Consider the following 22,631-nt stretch of genomic DNA (forward strand, 5'->3'; position numbering starts at 1 on the left):
GCGTGCAATTCATTTGAAAAGCAAATGAAAGAGTCATGTTTAAATATGTGATGCTTTTTAAACAGCTTATAATATAAGGCAATACAGAAAACAAAAAGGTAACATAGTGCAACTATATGCTTTGGGCAAGGTACCACGGAAAATTGCCCTGATGGAAAAAATATAGAAATTCTAACTGATTTAAAGGGATAATTCACCCAAAAATCTAATTGATGCCCACATTTATTCACTCTCATGCTGTATACAAATCCTGTATATGACTCTTCCTTCTGTGGAACACAAAAGATACAATTTTGAGAAATGTTTCCGTGGAAGTCAATGGGGTCCAAAATTGTATGGGCACCAAGATGAAAACGTCATAATGTGTTGAATGTCAAACAGATTTGGCATGACATGGGGGTGAGTAAACGATAAAATCAATTTCATTTATTTAACAGTTATAATAGGATTTGTATTGGTTTTATTGGAAACTACAAACGGCTACTCCACAAAATGAGAAACTGCCCACAGAGGGTGACACATCCCTAGTTAGAGAGCTAACTTAGTTTTGAGACAGTCAGCAAATAGACCGCAAACATAAAGATTACACAGCATTATCACTTAAATAAGTACACAGAAAGCAGATGAGTGAATTTGACGACTTTGATCTGTTTGTCAGTAGTTTTGCTGTTAGGCTACCTAACAATTCGCCATTTAAGTAACTTGAAGACTACTTAAATAGACTAGCAACATAGGGGCTTTGCTCAAATGTACAACTACTATGGTGACAGTTCATTCACTGATCAACAACAACTTTTCAATCTTGTTAAAGATTGGGATACACTCCATACTGTCCACCTTGTAATTCATCATCTATATGGGTTCCTGGTTAACGTTACCTCTTCGCACTCCTCTCTGGGCGCATCTCTGCTCTCCAGCATCTCGCAGAACTGCTCCAGGGTGACGGACTCCTCTCCGCGGCTCAGCCGCTCCTCCAGCCAGCGCACCAGAGCGCTGTCGTTCCGCGCCAGCACCGACTCTGAAATGGCGACCCATGAGTCGCTCATACGGGCCGCTGCCTCTCTCAGCTTTACCTGCTCTAGCAGAGCTTCGGGGGTAGGGAGCCCGTAGCTAGGCGCAGGCATATTCGCGGATACTCTTCCGCTTCTCCCCGGAGCGGAGCCTCCTCCGCCACCGCCTTCACCTCCGCTGCCAGCCCTGGTGCCTGTGGCCGCAGAGGCCGGGCTGCTCTCGGCGAAAACTGGGCTCTCCGTTTCTACATCCTCTTCGTCGCCGCTCCCAGCGCCACAGCCACTCTCTGCGTTCCCCATGCTATTCTGCGGCCTCGGGCTCTCTTCCGATAGCCTTCGGACCGGGTTTTAAGTTTTGTTTAAGTGTCTGGATTGACCAGTCCAGATTGCTTTGCCAGTCAGCGCGTTCCTCCGCTGTCACTACCGCATTGACGGGCTCCGCCAGCTGACGTCATGTTTGTCAGCAAAAACTTTGGTCCCTTCCGTGTGTTCCGTTGACGCCTGCTGTACTAACTAACACGCCCCCTAGCGTCTCACCTCCAGTATTTAGGATGGTTATTTTCGGGTATTTCTAATATTTATTTGTTTATTTATTTTAAATGCAGCACGGCAAAGAAAAACAATTCTAATTTAACTCAAATAAACGTGGATACTACACAGCTCAAAATTCAATTACTTCCGTAAGATGCATGCGCATGCGCATTCCGAAAACACATGATGTGCTGTTGATGTCCGGGATGTTTGGTTTTTTATTTTAAATGCTGACTGCCTGATGATTTGTCCTTGCGTAAACACATTGTATACACAATGTTAAAATATGTAATAGTTCTTGTTTCAGTTGTCTTGGCTGTATGGACGGTGCCCGAGTGGCTCAAATTTCCGATCTATGGCAATGTGGTAAATGTATTGGAGTCGTGGCTGCGGCCGCCGGTCAGTGGTCTGTCATCCTTTGCACCGGAGCGCATGCTGACAGAAGACGAGCTGTCACTGTACAACGGAGAGCCGAACAGTAAGGGATTGTACCTGGCGATCTTAGGACAGGTATTTGACGTTGAACGTGGGAGGAAACACTACGGACCTGGCGGCAGTTACCATTTCTTTACAGGTTGATTCATTAAACGTACTGTACGTGGTTACGTTAAAAACTCTGCTTTGCATTTTCCGTTGACTTGTGTGTTTTTCAGGTAAAGATGCATCGCGAGCGTTTATCACAGGTGATTTCACAGACACAGGCTTGTCTAATGACGTCTCAGATTTCTCTGAACCACAGATTGTGGCCCTTTATGATTGGTTGTCATTTTATCAGAGGGACTACACTCCGTTTGGTGGGTACCACAGCATTGGGGGTTTTAATCATTGTGTGAACTTTAATATCTGACGTCCACTACTGAATATCCCTCTTTCTGTATGGCCCCTGTGCTGCAGGTAAACTGATAGGCCGGTTCTACACAGAAACCGGGCAGCCCACTGATGCTCTTCGGCAGGTGGAGTCTGTTTTATCAGACGGGTTGAAGAAAAAGGCTCAGGCTCAGAATGAGATGCAGCTTTACCCATCCTGTAACTCAGAATGGAGTGAAGCAAGTATGGGACGGGTATGGTGCTCTAAAAAGAGGTAACTTTCTTTATCCGCTGCCGTGTGTACATCTGTCTTTGGATATAACAAGTGGGTTTTTTTCTGTAGCGGTGGTGTTCACAGAGACTGGGCCGGAGTACCCAGAATGCTCTTCACCCCTGGATCCGGCCACTCCCGATGCGTGTGTATCCAACCATCCAACCCAATCCATTCAGAGAACCGGAACCTTAGAGAATACGAGGACTGCCGTCCTCACGCAGACTCTTGTCGTATCACCAAAGACTGAATTTCACGCTCTGGTCACACTCAAAGAGCTGCTATTAGTTTGGGTTTTAAAGACCATCACCTTGTTATAAATGATCAAAGCAGGTGTAATGTTAAAATGAACAACGCTGTCCTTATTTATATAACAATTTACAATGTAGTTATTTGTTTATTAAACAAGACGACAATTAACTACTTTTTTTGTTGTCCTTTATGTAAAGTTTTCCTCCCTTTCTTGAAAAGGATACTAGAGGCGGCGACAGGCTAAATATCTGAGCATACAGATACCATACAATGTGCAGAAGAGATTAAACAGAGGCCAAAGTTTACATTTGTCACATAGACAAAAGCACAACCTGCGTTAAGTACAAAACAGTTGTAGTGGTCAAAAATATTATACATATATCTGTACAATTTAACAATACCATAACAGACTTTGGACTCGGCCCTCCAAACAAAAAATATTTTGAAATATAATCATAAAAAATGAATTTGATAAAGTGCACCTGTTAAGCATGGGCATAAAAATAATTAAAAATGTGACATTTTTCACTATTGAGAGGACTTGAAAACAAAGACCAAGCGAGCAGCTCCCTCAGCGCTAGCCTGCAGGGCAAACATTAACTGGAATGTTTCCTTTGCTGATCAGAAATGAACAAAACATAATTTTGATGCAATGATGACAAACACGCTATAACAAGCAAATTATGTCATGCGTATGCATAGTAAGCATATCACAATTCTGCACTTAAAGTGATAGTTCACCCAAAAAGAACAATTCGGTCATTTATTTAGTAATGTGGTTCGACACCTGCATATGATTCTTTAGAAGACAAAAATATTTTAAGAAATGTTCTGGTTTGTGTACATACACTGGAAGTCAATGGGGTGCAATGTTTGATACCAACTATCTTTAAAATATCTTTTGTGTTCTGCAGAACAAAGAAAGTATTACAGGTTTGACAAGAGAGTAAATTGTGATGTAATTTTCATTTTTGGGTAAACTATCCCTTTAAAACCTTTGCGTCTCATTTTAAGCGTTTCACAATTTTAGTATTACCTCAACACTAATGGATCAGCTACAATAGAGTCCATTGAATATGCAGATGCATCAATGATTAAATGATCAATTCAGTACTCGCATAACAAAAGACCGATCACAAGATGGAAAATATCTCCCCGTCTTAGTGTTTTGATTTGAACTCAAGAGAAAGATACATTTCCTGCGCATTACTTTGAAGAGCGATGGAAATGTGGTCAAAATTGAAGGCGAGACCCTGCACAGCATGATTAAGGCTTCACACTAACAAGGCTACTTCGTATGAGAACATCCCTTCATATCCAGCAGCATTTAATACACACAAACAACGGGTACTTGGCTCCTTAGACTTCTTTGAAATGATAGTAGTTACATATCTCTCTCCTAAACCAGAGGTGTAAATCAAAACGTAAAACAACTAAACAACAGCCGAGGGGTTATGATGGCAAGAAACATTTCTGATGGAAAATGTGAAGCAATAACTGAATCAATAAGTCCTCATATAGCACGATTAGCCCTCTCTAAAACCTCTATGGTCTCAGCTCATTGTTCTTTTGTAGTAGTAAATGGTGGTTGTCATCTCATGTAATAGCACTCTTGGTTTCTTCCACCGATTGCCTGGATGAAAGCTTTCAATCTGAATTCCGTTATGTTTAATCTGCATCCTCAAACACATAATAGTTTGCTTCTAAAATTACTGCTAGAACAAACACACAGTTATATAATTGTATTTTTCCTCTGACAAGAATGGAATGGTTTTGTTCAAGGGCTTTTCCTCTCCCATTTCTTCCACCTCCTGGTTCAGTGCCTAGTCTCCAGGTTCATGCTTGGCTTGACTGGTACCGTCCTTCAGTTTTCTCGTGTTAGGACACGCCGCCCAATGTCAGCACGTCAAAACAGATGTCACATACACGCACAGGTTTGTTCAGGTCAAATTTGATGAGGGGGATCTCCTTTATAGAGCACTTATGACAGAGCAGACGGCCACAATGGCGGCTATGAGAGAAAAACAATGAAACAAAACTTTATTAGGTGGAAGAATAAAATAGAAAATGTAATTTTTGTATTCAAACTCAGTAAGATGGCTATGTACCAGTGATGTTTTCTAGTGGTAACTCCAAATTTAGTCGTACATTCGTAGCAGTTCGATCCATCACACCATGGGGGCTCTTTGGTCAGCATATCTACACCGTTCGAAATATGACAAAATATTGTAACATTTTGACAATCACAACACACCTACATAAAATGTCTAGGAAACTAAAAGCATGAGGTTCTCACCTAGCAGACGAAATAGAAGCTGCTTGGTGGCAACTTGATAGTTGAAGATGTTGATGCCCTGGTTGTTAGTGACGCCAAGTCGAGCTCCAGCCCTCACGATGGCCCGGCACAAGTTAGCGTTTCCTTTCACATAGGCTAAAAGAAGAACTATACAGAGGAGAAAACTGATTTGACAAGCAAGTTTTGATGATGCTATTGTTATAATTTTTTATAGTCATTAAATTATGATCCACATTAAATAAAAGAAGTTGTTCTCCACCGACCTGCGTTCCCCTCATTGTCCGGTTTATCCAGCGGATACTCAGGCATGCATTCCAAAAACAGCTCAAAGATGGCTGCCGCGTTCTCTTTCCCATACTGGCCGAGGACGTGCATGGGTGATTGACCTCTAGAGTCATATAAAAACAGGACAATTCCATTCAGAATAGTGACAGATCAATGTACTAAAGGACAGGTCAGGAATATTAAACTGCATGACTGCTTATATTTTGTAGATTTGTAATTATATATTTTGTCTTTAAGTGTAGAGTGAGACATGGTACGTTCAAGTCCTGACCTGAGATTGTATGCCTCTGCATCTATGTTGGACTCGGTAAGAAGAGCACGTACATTATTGAGACGCCCCTGCATCACTGCCAGATGGAGTGCTAGTCGAATGAAGGATAAAGAACAGGTCATAAAACTATTCCTGTAAAATTTCATAGACACATTTAACTAAATCTGAGTTTAGCATTGAAGGCTACCGTTGTTTCCGTTCTCATCAACAGCGGCAAAGTCAACTCCGTTCTCGATCAGGACAGAGCAGATTGTAGACAGATCCTGTTGTGCTGCAAGATGCAGTGCTGTCTGTCGATGTTTGGTCAGTTCGTTCACTTTAGCACCAGCCAGGAGCTGCAAGCAAAAAGATCAGAGAGTACGAAAAGCCGTTTTAGCAATTTACCATAGTTAAAATAATCTTCCATTCATAAATGCTAAATCATCAGGGACGACGGTTAAACCGCAAATGCAGTGTGTTTAGAGCTACATAAGAGTCTAATCTGGGTAACAAAGACTCATGACCCAAAATTATTTTATAAGGATAGATTACCCCAAAATTCTGTCATAATATAATTACTTTTGTTTAATCCCATTAAACAAGCAGCCAAACACATCTAACATAAGCTTCCTGTAGTATGTACTGTCTATTGTACTTTACCAGGTTTCTGACGATGATCTCAGATCCTGCTTGCACGGCCAGGTGCAGTGGTGTGAGTTTGGCACTATCTTGGACTCTAGAGTTGACGTTGGCCTGTACACTGATGAGGAAGAGCACGCTCTCTATGTCCGAGCTCTGAACGGCACAGTGCAGGAAATTCCGCCCTTTGTTGTCCACCTATTTGTTTAGCACCAACAAAGAATGTGGATCAGGAGCATGCCTTTTTTGGCCAAATCAAAAGTACTCATCTTACAAATATACAAAGCGCTCGCACAGACCTCGCACTCTTTGATAGCAACATTGTTACGGTAGTCTGTATGTGCGCACACACCTGTTCGGCAGCACCGGGTTCTCTCTTGAGAATAGCTTCAGCGGCTTTGTTATTCTTGTGGGTCATGGCACAGGCAAACGGTGTCATGCCCTGTCTGTCACGAATGTTCAGACGGATCTCGGGGTGGGAGATGAGCAGCTGGATGATGACGCTGTGCTGGTTGCTGATGGCGACGTGTATGGGAGCACGGCCCTCTGAATCCTGTTCCAGAGAAAAACACAGCAATTGTAAGAGAGGAAGCACATAAAGAATTATGGTGAGCTGCTGCATCTGTCTGTGGTAAATCTGTACAGACCTGTGCGTTCACATTGGCTCCAAACTCCAGAAGGCACTGTGCCACCTCCTCCAGACCCCAGGATGCAGCCAGATGCAAAGGGGTCTGTTCGTCCCTCGCCTCTTCATCTCCCTCACCGTTAGGACCGGGCCTCCTGGGGCTGTTTACGTCACAGCCACTGGAAACACACAAAAAAAACATTTGTGTCGGATCATTATAAACTGTAAAATAACACACAGGCAAAAAACACTGCTGAGGTGTAAGTGAAGCATACAAACCTGCGTATGAGGAAGCAAGCAGAAACCTCATTGTTCTCATCAATTGCTCTATGGAGTAGAGTCTGCTGACATCCTCCAGGCCCTGAACTCCAGCAGGTCGCATCACAGCCGTGTCTTACCTAATCCAAAAAACGTGAAATAAACCCATAATAAACCTGAATGATTAAACAAATGACAGAAGAATCTACTCGTACGAAACTTGACTATTAAGGTTAAGTTCATCCAAAAAAAAATTCAGTTCACACCAGTGTGGAGGCAATGTCTTCCAGACCCTTTTCCAGAGCCAACCAGAGTGGAGGATCACCCTTCTCATCCACCACCGACATATCGGCTCCTCTGGTACAGATGGCATCGACCACCAATGGGAGCTCGTTACTTATGGCCAACTGTAGGGCCGTCTGCCCTTCCTGTGTCCTGGAAGAAAAAAATGTGTGTGTGTGTTATTTCTGGTGTTCTCAAGATGGGTCATGAGTTTGAGACCCAGGTAACATATACTGTTAAAATGTTCAAATATATATAAGTTACGGCAAACCGCATGTAATACCTGACATTGATATCGGCTTGGTGCTCTAGCAGGAAGAGGGCGCTCTTGCTGTCCTGTCTCTTAATGGCCATGTGCAGTAGTGTCTGTCCATCAGACATGGTGTCATTAATAGCTGCTCCAGAAGCAAGAAGCTGTGCAGCAATAGTGTGCATACCTGTCAATGTAAGACGGGTAGAAGAAAAATACAAAATAAGATGTAAGAAACAATGCTATCTGCTAAAAAAAATGTTTATTAATTGAGCAAAACATACCAGTCCAGAGCGCAAGACCTAGAACAGTCTGATCCATGGAGTCTTTGAGACTGAAGTCTGGGATGATCTGCAGGTTGTTGGTGGCATGTAGTGCATTGGCTGTGAGAGATAAAGGAAAGTTATGAGTGACAAGAGAATGCACTAATTAGAAAAAAAGTACTATTGTGATAAAGTATTTGATATGAATTACATTGTACTAAAAAACGATTATTTCATAAATTTTAAAGAATGCTTTTAAAGAACGTTCAAGAATGCTCTCCAAAAAGCATATGGTGCTACATAAAAATGATATTATAGTGTTATGATACATTCAATAACACAGTATTGTTGACACTCACCTTTCTGCTCTAGTATGACAGACACCACATCAGGGTGGTTGTGAACTATGGCCAGGTGGAGTGGGCTCTGCAGGGAGACTCCTTGGCTCTTCTCCCCTCCATCAGGCAAAGTGCTTTTGGTCTGAAGGTTAGGATTTGCACCTTGCTGGAGCAACTCTGCTGTCAGCCCCGCCAGCCCACATCGACACGCCGTATGAAGCGGGATCTCACCCTAAAATGTAAAATTGTGACAAGAGATCAGTTAAAGGTAAATAATAGGTAAAGTTCTAACACATCCTCTATATATTTCATAGTTACACTAATGGTATATAAAGAGGAAAATAGCAATATAGTTTAAATGTTGGGAGACCAAGAGACTCACCCATTTGTTAATGTGATTGACTTTAGCTCCATGTGTGGCCAGAAAGATGGCGGCTGCTTCGGTTCCCACAATAGCAGCTCTCTGCATGAGGCAGTTCCCTGGGAAGACGACACCATTAGTCAATTGAACAGGAACGCACCTCCAGATGCGTTTTCTTTTTTACAAGAATCTGTATGGTACCTTTGGAGTCTGGAGCGTCAGGATCGCTTCCTCTTTGTATGAGACGGGCTGCAAAGCTGTTCTCATCAAATGACGTTCCATTCACAACGGGAGCCTCGTCCTCGAAAGGGTTCACGGAGGGGTCAGAAGCCACGGTGATATACTGCAGGGCCAACCACAGTGCGGTGCTGCCTTCATGATCCTTCAACTCCAGATCCAAACTGAGCAGAAGGAGAAATATCACATACCAGAATGATTCCAGTGCAAAAGTCACCAGTGTATAAGTCACCAGTGTATATTATGCTTTTTGAAAAAAAAGAAAAAAAATTGTAACTTACTGTTTGCACTGAAGGAGCTGGTTAAAGACGTGCTCATTTCCAGACACCACAGCCTCATGTAAAGGCGTTCTGATATATATTGCATAAAAACAGTTAACAAATATTCACCTATAAAGACATCAATGCAGAAGGAACATGTGATGCAATGAATCCGTTTACCCACCGTCCTTTGCTGTTTTGCATGTTTGGGTTGGCTCCTGCTTTGAGCAGTGCCTCTGCGATGCGGGCCATGCCAGCCATGACTTCTCCGCTGTGTTTTTTAGGGCTGAAGGAGCAGACCAGGTGCAGAGGTGTCTCCACTGCCCCCACCGTGGCTGCGTTCACCTGCGCGGAGTGACGGATCAGAAACGTGGAGGCAAATTCATCTCCTAAGTAGCCAAAGAGAAAAAAAAAACAGGACAGAGAAAGTATTTAGCTTATCGAAACAAAAAGCACCTGTAAAATTTGTGAGAGAACTTTCAATAGAAAATCTCATAGAGGCATAATGGGTAATGCAACCAGGTGTCCAAATGAGTTGTTTTGTCCAGATATAAATTCACCAGGTACCTCTCTGGATAGCTTTGTGTAGAAGACTCCAGCCACTCTGGTCCACCATGTCTACATCTGCCTTGTTGTTAACCAGTGTGGTGGCGATGCTCTCCAGTTTCTTGGACAGAGCCAGATCCAGCGCCAAATCGCCATTATTGTCCAGTTCGTTCAGCTTTCCAGGTAACTATGGTTAAAAACACTAGATCCCATGAGTCCATTTCAACAAACAAGCTTATAAGTTAAAGGGATTGTTGAAAATGAAAATTCTGTCATGAATTACTCGTACTCTAGTTGTTTCAAACTTGAATAAACCTGTATGTATGATTGCTTGTAACCAAACAGTTCTTGGACCCCATTGACTACCATAGTAGGCAAAATGACAATGGTAGTCAAAAGTGCCCCAGAACTGTTTGCTGACCTACAGTTTTCAAAATATCATCTTTTGTGTTCGAAAAATGTATAAAGTAATTTTCCTACAATAGTAGTCAATGGTGTCCAGGAATTGTTTGGTTACAAGCATTCTTCCAAATATCTTTCTCTGTGTTCATCTGAACAAATACATTTATACAGATTTGGAACAACTCAAAGGTGAGTAAAGGATGGCAGAATTAATATTTTTGAGTGAACTGTTCCTTTAAAAAAAATGTTCACACTGTTATTTAAGTACTGGCATTTTACCTGGGCGTCCATCTCTATTAGATAAAGAAAAACCACATCTTCTCTTTCCACTTTAATAGCTTTGTGAAGGGGGTACTCTGTTTTGGATTTGATCATCTTATAGAGCAACTGAGCATCCATGGTACTAAAGTCCTCTTTTCGAAGGTCGTCCTGTTTTAGAGATGGTGGACAAGAAAAACAGGAAGCATGAGATTCATTAGCTCATGCTGACATCTATATTCATACACATACACTTGAAAGACAAAAAGTCTCCTACAAGCCCCCTTCAAAACAGCAGGTGACTATATCAAGGTGTTGCTCGAGGTCTGATGAGCTCATATTGATGCATTTGGTTCACTCAGCAGAAAGACATCCTTTACAATCAGAGTCATAAACATAACCTTGAAAAATCATTGCTCTGTGGGGATTTATGAGTCATAAAGCAGGTCCCAAACATGAAAGAGAGTCGACTGAGAAAGTAGGTTTTATACAAACAACGACAGTTCTATATTTGTCGCGTCTTGCCACATCCAGTGTAGGGATGCACAAATACCTCTTTTTCCTTTGCCGATCCGATACCTGAATTATGAGTATACGGAGTATGCCAATACCGATCTTGATCCAGAGGTGGATAGTACTTAAGCGGTCTTTAGCACAATGCCTTAGACAAAACCATAGACTATTATCTAGTGAACGAGCAACGTCCTGCCAGTTACCAGACACATGCATGCTGGATGGAGATTGACAGATGACAGCATCAGCGGAGGTCAGAGTTTCTTAATTATGCTATATTGGTTTATTCCTCACATAAAGCTATCGAAATAGATAACGTGGAATACAGTGCATGAAAGCTTTTATGGTGGTTTCCTGATAGTAAGTCCTTTTTTAATCTTAAGAGTAACATCCACGAGCAACGCACCGGATCCAATTTGAATTCAACCCGTTACTCCGATACCTGATCCAGCAAATAAAACACATATCGGTCCCAATTCACAGAGAATCAGTTTGGTGCATCCCAAGTGTGTACCAACTCCCTGATTATAACAGTTCTATTATGTTTTGTAGTGTCACACCGCATCCAATGTTAGCTTACTAAGACTTACGACAGTAAAGATATGTCTGTTCCTGTCCGAGTCTGATGAGTCAATTGAAGATGCTGACTCACCCAGTGACTGGCAATTATCTCTGAGCAATAGTTCATCAATGTTGTGGCGTCCAGCTCTTCGGCTGTCTGGTAAAATCTGATACAGTTCCTCACATTCACTGATGACATCACACCTTTCTCACATCTGCATTTGAAAACAACCAGTTTAGAGTTCACTGTGCACTTCAAACCTCAATCATGAAACGTTCAACCAGTCATATGTGTCGATAAAAGTGTGTTCCCACCTTTCTCTTAAGAGCTGGAGCTGAAAGCGGTTAGCTAATTTCATCAGGTCGATAAGAAAACCATCATCCCCGTTCAACTCAAGATCATCTGTGTACGCCCATCGCATCATCGCCATAGCAACTTCTGGTTTGGCCTCTAGGAAGTGAAACAGACACGGCAGAATGTAAAAAAAAAAATTTCTTTAGAAAGGATTGGACGGAATGCACAGATTCAATGACTCTGATGTGGTTTGACTGATCAGATCCTATTCACGCTTGCATTTATAGACTGATGTTAATGCCAGGCATTTTCCTGGTCTTTTCTTTGTTCAAAACAGCACTGGCATTATGTAGGACTGAGAAAGAAAAGCAAACAACACCACAAATGCAATATAGATAACCTACTTATTAGTACATGTCCAAGAAAACTATTACCTGAGAGGTCCAGTTCTGAGGTTGAGGCAAGGTTGGCCAAGCTCCAGACCTCACTACGAGCAGCCAGCACAAATTTATGAGCACTGAGGCTTTTCTCTCCGATCTTCACCTTTAAATCACTATAGAGTAATACAAAATTCTCTGTAAAACACACAGCCATTTGATACAATATAATGTGATGTAATGTAATGTCTCAGAGGGGCACAAAGAGGCCATTCTTTAAACTCATGAGTACACAGTGTTATACAAGAATTGCAACACTTCGCAACATTAAAGTTTTTTTTATAACTTTTGTATTGTTGTGTGAGCAGACCATATACATCATGCTCTAAGAAAATATCATTATATACAGACAGGCTGATTTTTTATTCTGTATTATATTCTCTGAATAGCAATAAGTATACTGCACTGCAGAGAGAATACATTTCTGGGTAAAACCCAAGCTCTGACCTAACTATACTTCACATGTGACATCTGTTTGTCCTAGAGCTCACCTGTACTGGTCCTGCTGATAGAAGTCAGCCACAATGGCCAACAGGCGGCTGATGAAGGATTCGCTGGCCTGGGAGCCAGAGCCTGGAAGAGAGGCCTGGGCGGCCAATACGGAGCACCGCCTCTCCGTTTCCACCAGCTTCTGTTGCATCTTCACATACTCCTGCCTGAGCAGAGCAAGATGCTTCTGCAATTTCTGTACCTCCTCTGCAGAAAGAAAAATGATGCAGTGTAAAACAGGTAAAAAGGGAACAAGCATGCGAGGAAAAAGCAAGTAAAAGACTCAACAGAAAAAAGAGAGAGAAAGAGAAGAGTAAAGGAGTTGGAGATGTGATTGAGATAGACATAAGAAAGATGCCTAAACAACATGACTAGTCAAGCAAAAGGGAAGCGAAAGAATAGGAAATACCATGAAAGAGAAGGACAAAACCATTACAAAAAAATAACAAATCTGCTGACACAGACCGTGCTGAACAAATGGAAGAGCACCCCAAGCAAACACAGATGAGAGACAGGTGGGGTGTAATATTTAGATATATTGTGGCAGGATATATCAGAATACAAAAATACAGCATGTATAGAAAAAAATAAGAATATAATATAGATGTGTGAGCAAAAATCTCTTTAGCATTTCATATAAAAACTTTCATTTCAACAGGGTCCAATTTACAAGAACCACAAACCCAGGAGTTCACATGCCCTCTCGAGAACGGTTTCATTATAGTAAACCCTTAAAATAACAACTTAAAACTTTCTACCATGAATGCAGTAATTCTTCCCTTCCCTTGGATCTGTATCGGGTGGATTTTACAGCTTAACCATACATTCCACAACACAGCAGCTTCCTTCCTTCCTTCTGAATTTGACTTCTGCACGCGTCTCCCAAGAATGCTGAGGCAACATTTTACACTTGCTCCACATTAGCACGGGACTCAACTAGAACTGAAATCTTTTCAAAATGCTATATGGCAAAACAAAAATCAAACCTACAATTTCTCCTAGTGAAAAAAGGCCTGCCCTAATCATTGCAAACATTAAGCCTGTGTTGTAGGCAAACGATTAGCTTTCGGTTTAATATGTGAACCATTTGCCTCATGCCTGGATATAAGAATAGAGATTCCTTAGAAGTCAGCAACTCAGAGCTATCCAAATAGGTCCCATAAAGTATTTACAAAGCTCATCAGCCAATCAAATGCGAGAAAACCCTAGAGAGCCATAACCTGCTCAGTATGTCATCTGCAAGTAGTTACACGAATCAACAATTCATCAATTTCACAATCACATCCACAAGAAATTACACACTTTCTTAGAACCAGGAAATTGTACAAAATTCACCACGAATAGGCTTTACAATAGAGATGATACTATTGCATACAACTGCAATAGATTTGCATTACGCACTGAAAAGATGACAGTATAATACAGTATGTGACAAAATTTGAGAAAGCTTCTTGCAGTATTTAAAGGGGTGTTACAACCCCTGATGTAGCTATAGTGTTTAGTGAAAACGCGTGGTTTACAGCTGAGGTGTAAAGATAAAGAAAGGAAATGTCACATGAGCTCTGATAAAAAAAAGTAACGGTTCCAAGTGCCTGTTACGAGGTCGCAATACTATGCACATTATTTATACAAACATGGCAGATCTTTACCTTAATTCATTTATTCTACTAACATTATACTGTATACGCTAACGCATTAAATAGTTCAGTATTTGCTAATTAAACAATTGACATTAAGTTAGAATAACCAGGTGATTTTCTATTTCATAGAAGGTGATATTAAAGACTAAAAACGCAAATGATAAACAATCATTTGAAAACGCTGTGCAAAACGAGAATAGATGATGACAATGTCTCTTAGCTCAAACCAACAATCGTTCTCAGAAAATCACATTGTTGCACGTGCTGTAATAAACGACAAACCTCGTGGTAAACACGAGGATCTGAACGCACATTTAAAAAATAAAAAATGATTCTGTTTTCTATTTCTTTACATAATACAAATCACCCGGCGAACTGTTACTGCCTCCGCCCAGCCCACCACCTGACTTGCAACTAGCTAGTAGGGAAAGACATAATCTAAGCATTATTCTTGTTAAACACCGGGCGATATTTATCTCCATCTGCCCGTGGTAAATACAATCAAATGCAAAACTAGGTCTGCTCATCGCGCAGGTAAACAGCGGCGTTACCTCTTAAACATTAAGGGCGTAAAAGATAAGAAAGAAACCATTCTCATACCTTCCGCCATGTTGGATCCGTGGCTCATCGACTGATATCGCGAGAGATCACGGGAGTATGGTTTTGATTTAGGAGGAGTGTGTATGCATAAACAATCGCGCTTTCTCTCCGCCTGACTTGTGACGTTATGTGACGTTCATGTTCATTTCCTGATTTTAGTCAATGGAAATTCTTTAAGATAGCTTAATATAGCGCAACAATGGGTGCACCAATTGTAAATGTTGTCCTCGATATGCACTTTTCAGTTCATTATATTTGTGTGCCTTAAAATCGCAAAGATTCTTCTAAAAATAGAAGGGACCACGTTGTACACAAGTATCAGTAGACCAACTTGATGCTCAGTGGTAATCTGAAATGCACATTTCATTAAAGTCCCGGTGAAATTAAAAATGACAATCCCTATTTCTTCATGAAATATTATTAGCGTTAATTGGAAATAATTTATCAATGTGTGTCATTCTCTTTACATTCGTGTGCCCTCGTAATCATTAGTTAAAATCTGAAAATGCACTTCCTTTCTGTAATGACTATCCAGCTTTAATGACGTATGTTAGACGGTAGAGCGGAGCAACCATTAACTCCTTCAACTGTCAGTCTGTTTTTATACATCCAATCAAATTGAGGAAAAAGACGAAAGCCTCAGAAAGTCAAAACAATCGCAACTTCCGGTTCACGGGAACTATTTAACATTTCATGATGATTAATCTCTCTTTAATCTTAACACATTTACAGTATTTAAAACCCCATAAAACACACAAATACACTTCTCGGTGAATTATATAAAAGCCAGGTCTTGATGCATTAATAAAAAAGGGATACAAACACATTAACGGTTATGCTGGTATTGGTGGTGTATAAGCACTAAAATGGCGGGTCATTAAACATTTGTGTGGGTGGCAACACTTTGAAAGCTCTTTCAAGAACAGGACAGCACACTCACACAAGTATTGAAAAAAAATTATATTTTAGAAGAACTCACTAGAGGTGACAATTTCCTTAACATGAAAAATATACATCGGTATTTTGTCTTTGTACATTAGGCAAAAGAACTGCAGTAGTAAAAAATTAACCAGAGAAGTAAAGATTGTAGGAGAGGGGAATACAGGCATGCGCACACACACACACCGCCTAACAATCATGCTTAATTTCTCAAACACACGCTCATACATACACGCGCACTCACAGAAATCACAGAAACCTACGTTTAAAGCATGGCTAAGAAACCTATCAAAGACACCACAGAAAAAAGACAAAAGGGAAAACCTATGCAAGCTTCTTACCAGAAATCCAATTTAAACATGTCCGTACTCAAGTGGGCAAAACAGAGTTATTGCTACACCAAAAAAAAGATTTTCAAAATGCTGGTACAAGTATTATGGGAAAAGACTCTGACAAGCTTTAGAGGATGCTGAGACGTTTCTCCCTTTAGCTCCTGTTTGATGCAGGGCATGTAACAAGCCAAGCAATAGAATTGGAGGCACTTTTGAAAACTAAACAGAATTTAAAACATGCAAAAAAAATCACATCTGATGGGTTTCCTTGCCACTGCCTGCACACTTCAAAAACAGAAAAAAGGAAACAAAATCAGAGCCCGACACTCAGAATGCAGTCATCCTTTGTATTAGAGCGCTCCCCCCCCCACCCCATTTAAAACCAAATCAGAGAAATACCCAATCGATTAGAAAATGACCATGCTTTACAGCTATTTATTTTATACCTGAAGTGTCCCGAGTGAGAAAGCCGTCCAACATGACGAGCATGCTTCATAATTTCTGATAGTAGCTTAACCCTGCCTTCCCCATCCTACAACTGGATCAAATCTGAGTGAGAAATGCAGAACTTTAGTTCAACTGACAGGTGAGTGTATGAGGCCGGTCATAGCTGTAACAGATCTGATAGACTCATGAATGTGAGGCAGTAGGAGAGGATGAAGATGGACTGTTCTCTTCAAAAACTTTATAGGATGTCACACTCTAACTACAGATCGGCTATTTTATTTGGTACTAAGTCGCACTGGATGGAGAGAAACAGTTATTATATATTATCCGTTTTTTATGTCTGTGCTATGTACATGTCTTTACAATTTCTTCCTGAAAGTTGTATCTGTTCATAGACTTGGAAAGAAGAAAAGCATAATCATTTGAAAGTTTTTTTTTTCTCTTTTTTTTGTTGGCACTTGCTTGGCGTGTTCTGTCAGCATCTGTGATGGCCGTATGTTCTGCTGCAGCCTATTAATGCCAGCCTGTTACTGCCAACAATCGATGAAAACCAGTCCAGCAATAGGGTGGTAGAGTGCAAGAAAACAGTGCCATGTTGTTTCTCAACTGGAGACCTGTCAAAGACAAAATTAACAAATGAAATATTAAAAACGTAATAGAGAATAAAGGTTGTAATAATATTTCCATAATGCAACTTATAAGCAAAACTAGATTGATCTTTAATTTATGCTAGGGGACAAAATAATCACCCGTTTTTTTCTGTAAGGGCCTTAAAAATGGTGGGTATGGTTAAAAGACAGTGTCAGTAGTATTCTTACCTAAAACTCTTTAAATTGAACCACCACTGCAAAAACAGGCCTTATGAACTTGTTCTAACAGGTTAGCCCACAACATGACTATGGCAGACTCCACTCAAACTTCTTAAACAAACAAGCCTCATTCGGATGGGAAAAAATTACTAGAGCTTCTCTGTGAATTTAATCCTGTCCGAATCTGCCATAACGGTCAATTTTCCCTGACAATACTTAGACTGGGAGGTCACGCAACAAATTTCTCTCAACAGGTATTGGTCTGGCTTTTGTTGAAACTAGTAACTTTGTATTAGCACCTATTGTATTATTGCTCCTGTATAAAATATCGCCTATTGTTCCTGAACTCTCTGTAAGTTGCATTGGATAAAAGCGTATGCTAAATGTAAAATGTACCCTATATAAAATCCCTCAGAATATGATAAAAAACACAGCCAAATGCAGCCGGAGAGAATTATGGTTGTTAAAACACTGTACAACTATTTTCAGGGGCCGTTGGTCAAAACTATCACTTTTTAAATTTTTGTAAGACACTGTTTGACATACTTTTGTCAAAGAAACGGTAAGGGATTTCTCTCATCATTGCCTATATTTTCATTACAGGTAAACAATACGTTAACCTAAGTTTTATTTTTGCAGGATATACTTTTAAGAATGTAGCTTATGTGGATTTATGTAAACAAACACTGTTCTGAAAGATTTTCAAAGAGTGCTCGTGATTTTCAATTAGAGGAGGAGAAAAGTAATGTTGCAAGTCTACTTGCTTACCCTGAAAAAAGTGAAGCTACAAGCTGCTGAATATCACTCGAAGGCTGTTTCTTGGCTCTTTCTTACACAGCGGGCAACTTTTCTTTTGAATTCACCATGTCTGTCTTCCCTCCACTCTTTCTGAAATATTAAAACAAAGTCAGTGTGAAATTAAACTTATCCTGACACAAGTTCATATCATTTATCATTTCATAAAAGCAGATCATCTGACTTACTGCTGCATCAACGTTGGCAGGAGAGTCTCCGTTAGGGTCTGCTAGCATAGAGATGACGCTAATCATGATGGTCTCTACAGTGTGAATGGGTAGCCAGCGTTCCTCTGGTTTCTCATAGCCATATTTATCCTCCCCCGGTTCGTGTAATATTGAAATACAAACGTCACCATTCTTGTCAACTGCAAAACAATGAGCGCAAAACATATGAAAAATAATTCTGAAACATATAAACATTAACCGCCTTTAATAATGGATTTAAAAACCTGAGGGGTGCTGCATTCCTATTGGTGGCTTAAAGCACTGTCAAATTAACATAACAATTGTCTAATATTAATTTATAATCATTTCATAAATAATGGGAGAGGGATAAATAGACTTTACAACATTATACACAAACAAGGATTGATAAATACGGCTGTAAAGGACTGTAAAACCAAACTTACCATTTGGATGCCAAATTTCCGTTATGAACTTCATTTTAGGAGGCCTGAGAGGATAGTCTTTGGGAAACGTTAGATGAGCTTTAAAGACACCACCCTCACTGTAAACACAGAATACAGCATGATCAATGTGTTATTCAAGATATTCTGATGGCATGGCACCTGTTTGGACACAACTTAATAAAACATAACGCTACTGCTTAAACGCTACTGCAGTGCCAGTTAGGCCTACCTGCTAAAAGAAATTATAAAACATGACTCCACGCACTGCATAAGTATATATTTAGTATAATAGCTTTATTAAGATGTTACTGCCACAATCAGGCTGCATAGTCACAATTGGGCAATGGGCTCTATATGCATGTGTGAATTCCATGTTTCACAGGAAGAACACTGGGCAGTTTCCGGTTGGGTAGACTTAAAGCAGAGAGAAGTGGAAAAATTTGAAAATAGTTACATTTAGCAGATGCTGTACATTGTGGCACACAGTGGGGGTTCTTCCTGTGAATTGCGGAAGTCCTGCATGCATAGAGCCCCTTTTAAGCAAAACCAAAAATTCTAACCCATTCTTTTGTAAGCAATGAAAACAGAAAGACACTTACTAGAGCGTATCAGGAGGACCGATTATTAGCACTTCCCATCTGTAGAGGTCATTATCATCTATCAAACCAGCTGAGAATCCTTCCACGGGATTTTTGTTCAATTCTGAGAAGAACAGACAAGATGCAGATGAGCTTCTTTTAATATGAAAGAATGACAGGCAAACCTGTTCTCAATTTGACAATTTAGGCTTGCATGCAAGTGCTCATGAAAGAATGTATTCCCTTATCACTGAAGCTTTTCTCGTACATATAAATAGAATCAACCATAATAATAAGACAAACTATTCTCCGGTCACATTTCAGACAACAAGAAAACACAGATTTGCCTGTTCTTTATCAGATCAAATGACTGAGCCTGGAGCCAAAGAACAGCAGTCTATTGGTGACTGTGGCCTCTGATTCTGTTTTCACGGCAAAGACATCTTGCTGTGTCCTAACAAGAGACATCAAAACAAAATCACTGGAGCTTTAAGAGATGAGCACCTCGCTGACAAAAACAAACCAACAGTTGGGTCGTACGTCATACGTATGTGTCATTTTTATGAGCACGTGAATCACTAAGACAATCTGGCATTTCCAACTAAGCAAGTCTACTGTGACACACAGAAGAAAAGCACATAACACAAATGACAAAATAAAAAAAAGCTTTACACTGGTCTTTTTATTTGTCTCTCCCCTTTCCTACAAACCTCAACGTTACAGCACTGATTCTGTAATGGTGAACAGCAACGAACACACAATTACTCCAACCCTCCGGACATGCAGTTACAATCTCACATCCTACTGAGTTGTGCCCACATTTATCCTGGCTGGAATCTTTACAATTCCACATAAATGGATGTTTTGGGGCTTTTCTCGCAATCCTGCAGAGGGTTCACAGAGTTTACAGTGAGTTCACCGCGCCAGTCCTGCTGAAAAGAGACAACCACAAAAGCACTGATCCCTGAATCAGTCAATCATCCGGAGTGCCACTGCAGAACCTGACGCCATGACAGGCTGGTGTGCTGCTCACCCTGTCGACCCTCGGAAAGAAAAAGGCGAGCTGCCATTGTTTGTGTATGTGTGTGTTAGTGTAAGACGAGTAATTTCAGGGGGGATGGGGGTTGCTGCTTCTGTTCTTTATGTCCCAAAGAGACAGCTGTCATGATCAGGACTAACATTACAAAACACGATCTTTGAGATTTAAACAGCGTGTCATCTGATTAGTTTGACCCTTTACAACTAACTGCACTGCGCAAATGGGGCCCCGTGGAGAAATCCTCCACTGGCTTGAGTTCACTAAAGCTGACACTTGCATATCATGTTGCGAAGACTGCATGTATAGTAGACAAAGAAATGAAAACAATGTTATGACAAGACTATTTTCTTCAGTCTAAAATATTAAAACAGTAAACAGGATCATACATGTAAATATGTACACGAGTAGGGCTGGGGGTCTCTAGTTCTTTCTGTAACGTTACCGGTGAGGTGGTTCTCAAACAGCAGCCATCTGTCTACTGTATTTTGGCTTAATGTTAGCCGGTTAGCCGTCACATAAAAACAAAGGGATTTGATCACCCCGCTGCGGGGAAAACGCGCACAAACTACCACTTTTTAACATCGCCTTACTCCCTAGAGCCAACAACAGTGTCTCGATTGATTGCGATAAGCTGAATCTGGACAAATGACAGACTTTCCTGAATATAATAGCGACGGATGCTAATGTACAAATAGCCTCCGGGTACAGATGTCAAAACATAGGTTAGCCAACTTGCGAGCAGCCTTACCGGCCAACTGGCCCCGGTCCTATCTTCAAATTGCCTGACATTTTTACGCTCACGTCAACAAACGTGAAGAACGAGACTCGTGTAAATATTCTCGTTATTGTTGATACAATAACTGACCATCTTGTAGTTAATTACACGGTTATAAAATGTATGAAAACAACATGTTAAAGTAACAAAGAGGTGTCGCGCTAGTCCGCGGGGCAGAGAGAGCGGAGGAGTTAGCCGCTACTCGGCTAATTTCGCTGCTAACAACGTATGCAGAGGAAAGCAAGCGCTCGCTAGCTGCTAAACTAGCGGCTAACTCCTCCGCTGCTGCTGCTTCATTAGCAGCACCGGCGCATTTTCAAGCGCTGGTTAGCCATTGAGCTTGGCTTGCCAAACAGCAAAAATTACCTGCTAGTTGTCTCCTGAGTAACAGTGCTGATTGGGGCTCCGTCATGTTTTTTTAGAAGTATGTATATATTCTAAGTCGACAGTCGTTTACTTCACTAGGGAGAAAAAATGTTTGCGATTTCTTGCACGTCTTTCCGTCTCTGCTCTAGTCCGTTTTGCTCAACATTGTGTTCCGGTTTGCGCATGCGCCATACTGTCCGTGAGGCCGAAAGGAAAGCGCGCTCGAGAGGACTACGGGCGGCAGAGGCACATACAGGTACATCTCAAACATTTGAATGTCATGAAAAAGCTCAATATTATTTTTGTCACTCATTTAAAAAAAGTCAGTGTCTCAGAAAATTTGAATATTACATAAGATCAATTCATTTTTTTATTTTAAACAGAAATTCTGAAAAAGTGTTTTCATTTATGCACTCAATACTTGGTTGGGCCTCCTTTTGCATGAATTATTGCATCAATGCGGCATTGCATGGAGGCAATCAGCCTGTGGCACAGCCTTCAGGTCATCTGCAATGTTGGGTCTGGTGTCTCTCATCTTCCTCTTGACAATACCCCATAGATTCAGTGTGTTTTCTGAAGTCCACAGTCAACGCAGCCATCTACCAGGAAATTTTAGAGCACTTCATGCTTCCTTCTGCTGACAAGCTTTATGGAGATGTCCATACTGCCAAAGGTACCAAAAGCTGATTCGATGACCATGGTGTTACTGTGCTTGATTGACCAGCAAACTCGCCTGACCTATTGTCAAGAGGAAGATGAGAGACACCAGACCCAACAATGCAGATGACCTGATATTAATGCATGAGGAGGCCCAATAAAGCATTGAGTGCATAGAAATGAACATACTTTTCAGAAGCCTGACATTTCTTTTTAAAATATTGATCTTATGTAATATTCAGATTTTCTGAGACACTGAATTTGGGGTTTTCATTATCTGTAACTCATCAAAATTTCAAGAAATAAA

At 40.8% G+C, this 22,631-nt stretch overlaps 4 protein-coding genes across 9 annotated transcripts in view; 1 reads left to right on the plus strand and 3 right to left on the minus strand.

Moving 5' to 3' along the window:
* Nucleotides 1–1,434, minus strand: part of zzef1 (zinc finger, ZZ-type with EF hand domain 1) — a 37,233-nt gene extending 35,799 nt beyond the window's left edge. For all 3 annotated transcript variants that reach the window (XM_079474460.1, XM_079474459.1, XM_079474458.1), the window contains exon 1: nucleotides 879–1,434. In XM_079474460.1, coding sequence (XP_079330586.1) covers nucleotides 879–1,310 — 432 coding nt within the window. In that variant the 5' untranslated portion in view covers nucleotides 1,311–1,434. The remainder of the gene's footprint in view (nucleotides 1–878) is intronic.
* Nucleotides 999–3,085, plus strand: cyb5d2 (cytochrome b5 domain containing 2). The gene is made up of 4 exons (XM_079474505.1): nucleotides 999–2,115; nucleotides 2,195–2,335; nucleotides 2,436–2,622; nucleotides 2,692–3,085. The coding sequence occupies exons 1-4, from the start codon at nucleotides 1,818–1,820 to the stop codon at nucleotides 2,867–2,869; spliced, it is 804 nt and encodes a 267-aa protein (XP_079330631.1). The 5' UTR covers nucleotides 999–1,817; the 3' UTR covers nucleotides 2,870–3,085.
* Nucleotides 2,957–15,004, minus strand: ankfy1 (ankyrin repeat and FYVE domain containing 1). 2 transcript variants are annotated; one of them, XM_079474486.1, is made up of 25 exons: nucleotides 14,957–15,004; nucleotides 12,719–12,923; nucleotides 12,225–12,343; nucleotides 11,811–11,946; nucleotides 11,587–11,710; nucleotides 10,443–10,592; nucleotides 9,783–9,948; nucleotides 9,400–9,604; nucleotides 9,237–9,305; nucleotides 8,920–9,119; nucleotides 8,740–8,837; nucleotides 8,379–8,589; nucleotides 8,041–8,139; nucleotides 7,790–7,943; nucleotides 7,491–7,659; nucleotides 7,246–7,364; nucleotides 6,989–7,145; nucleotides 6,694–6,894; nucleotides 6,363–6,539; nucleotides 5,911–6,058; nucleotides 5,724–5,814; nucleotides 5,431–5,555; nucleotides 5,168–5,314; nucleotides 4,980–5,070; nucleotides 2,957–4,882 (listed from the first exon to the last, which is right to left on the minus strand). In XM_079474486.1, the coding sequence occupies exons 1-25, from the start codon at nucleotides 14,982–14,984 to the stop codon at nucleotides 4,750–4,752; spliced, it is 3,522 nt and encodes a 1,173-aa protein (XP_079330612.1). In that variant the 5' UTR covers nucleotides 14,985–15,004; the 3' UTR covers nucleotides 2,957–4,749. The 2 variants fall into 2 exon arrangements, with proteins under 2 accessions (XP_079330612.1, XP_079330613.1); XM_079474487.1 differs by lacking the exon at nucleotides 14,957–15,004 and adding an exon at nucleotides 14,908–14,925 and having other exon boundaries at nucleotides 2,963–4,882.
* An 897-nt stretch (nucleotides 15,005–15,901) lies between these two features.
* On the minus strand, nucleotides 15,902–21,913 carry ube2g1a (ubiquitin-conjugating enzyme E2G 1a). Of its 3 annotated transcripts, XR_013788234.1 has the most exons (8): nucleotides 21,668–21,868; nucleotides 19,509–19,611; nucleotides 18,910–19,007; nucleotides 18,467–18,645; nucleotides 18,252–18,371; nucleotides 17,137–17,288; nucleotides 16,674–16,776; nucleotides 15,902–16,512 (listed from the first exon to the last, which is right to left on the minus strand). XR_013788234.1 is itself a non-coding variant. In XM_079486171.1 (6 exons), exons 1-5 carry the CDS (start codon nucleotides 21,711–21,713, stop codon nucleotides 18,285–18,287), a joined length of 513 nt encoding a protein of 170 aa, XP_079342297.1. In that variant the 5' UTR covers nucleotides 21,714–21,913; the 3' UTR covers nucleotides 15,902–17,288; nucleotides 18,252–18,284. The 3 variants fall into 3 exon arrangements, 1 of the variants encoding a protein (XP_079342297.1); XR_013788233.1 differs by having other exon boundaries at nucleotides 16,674–17,288; nucleotides 21,668–21,913; XM_079486171.1 differs by having other exon boundaries at nucleotides 15,902–17,288; nucleotides 21,668–21,913.
* Nucleotides 21,914–22,631: the final 718 nt, after the last annotated feature.

Source organism: Barbatula barbatula, assembly GCF_947034865.1.
Source record: "Barbatula barbatula genome assembly, chromosome: 2".
In the NCBI taxonomy this organism is placed as follows: domain Eukaryota; kingdom Metazoa; phylum Chordata; class Actinopteri; order Cypriniformes; family Nemacheilidae; genus Barbatula; species Barbatula barbatula.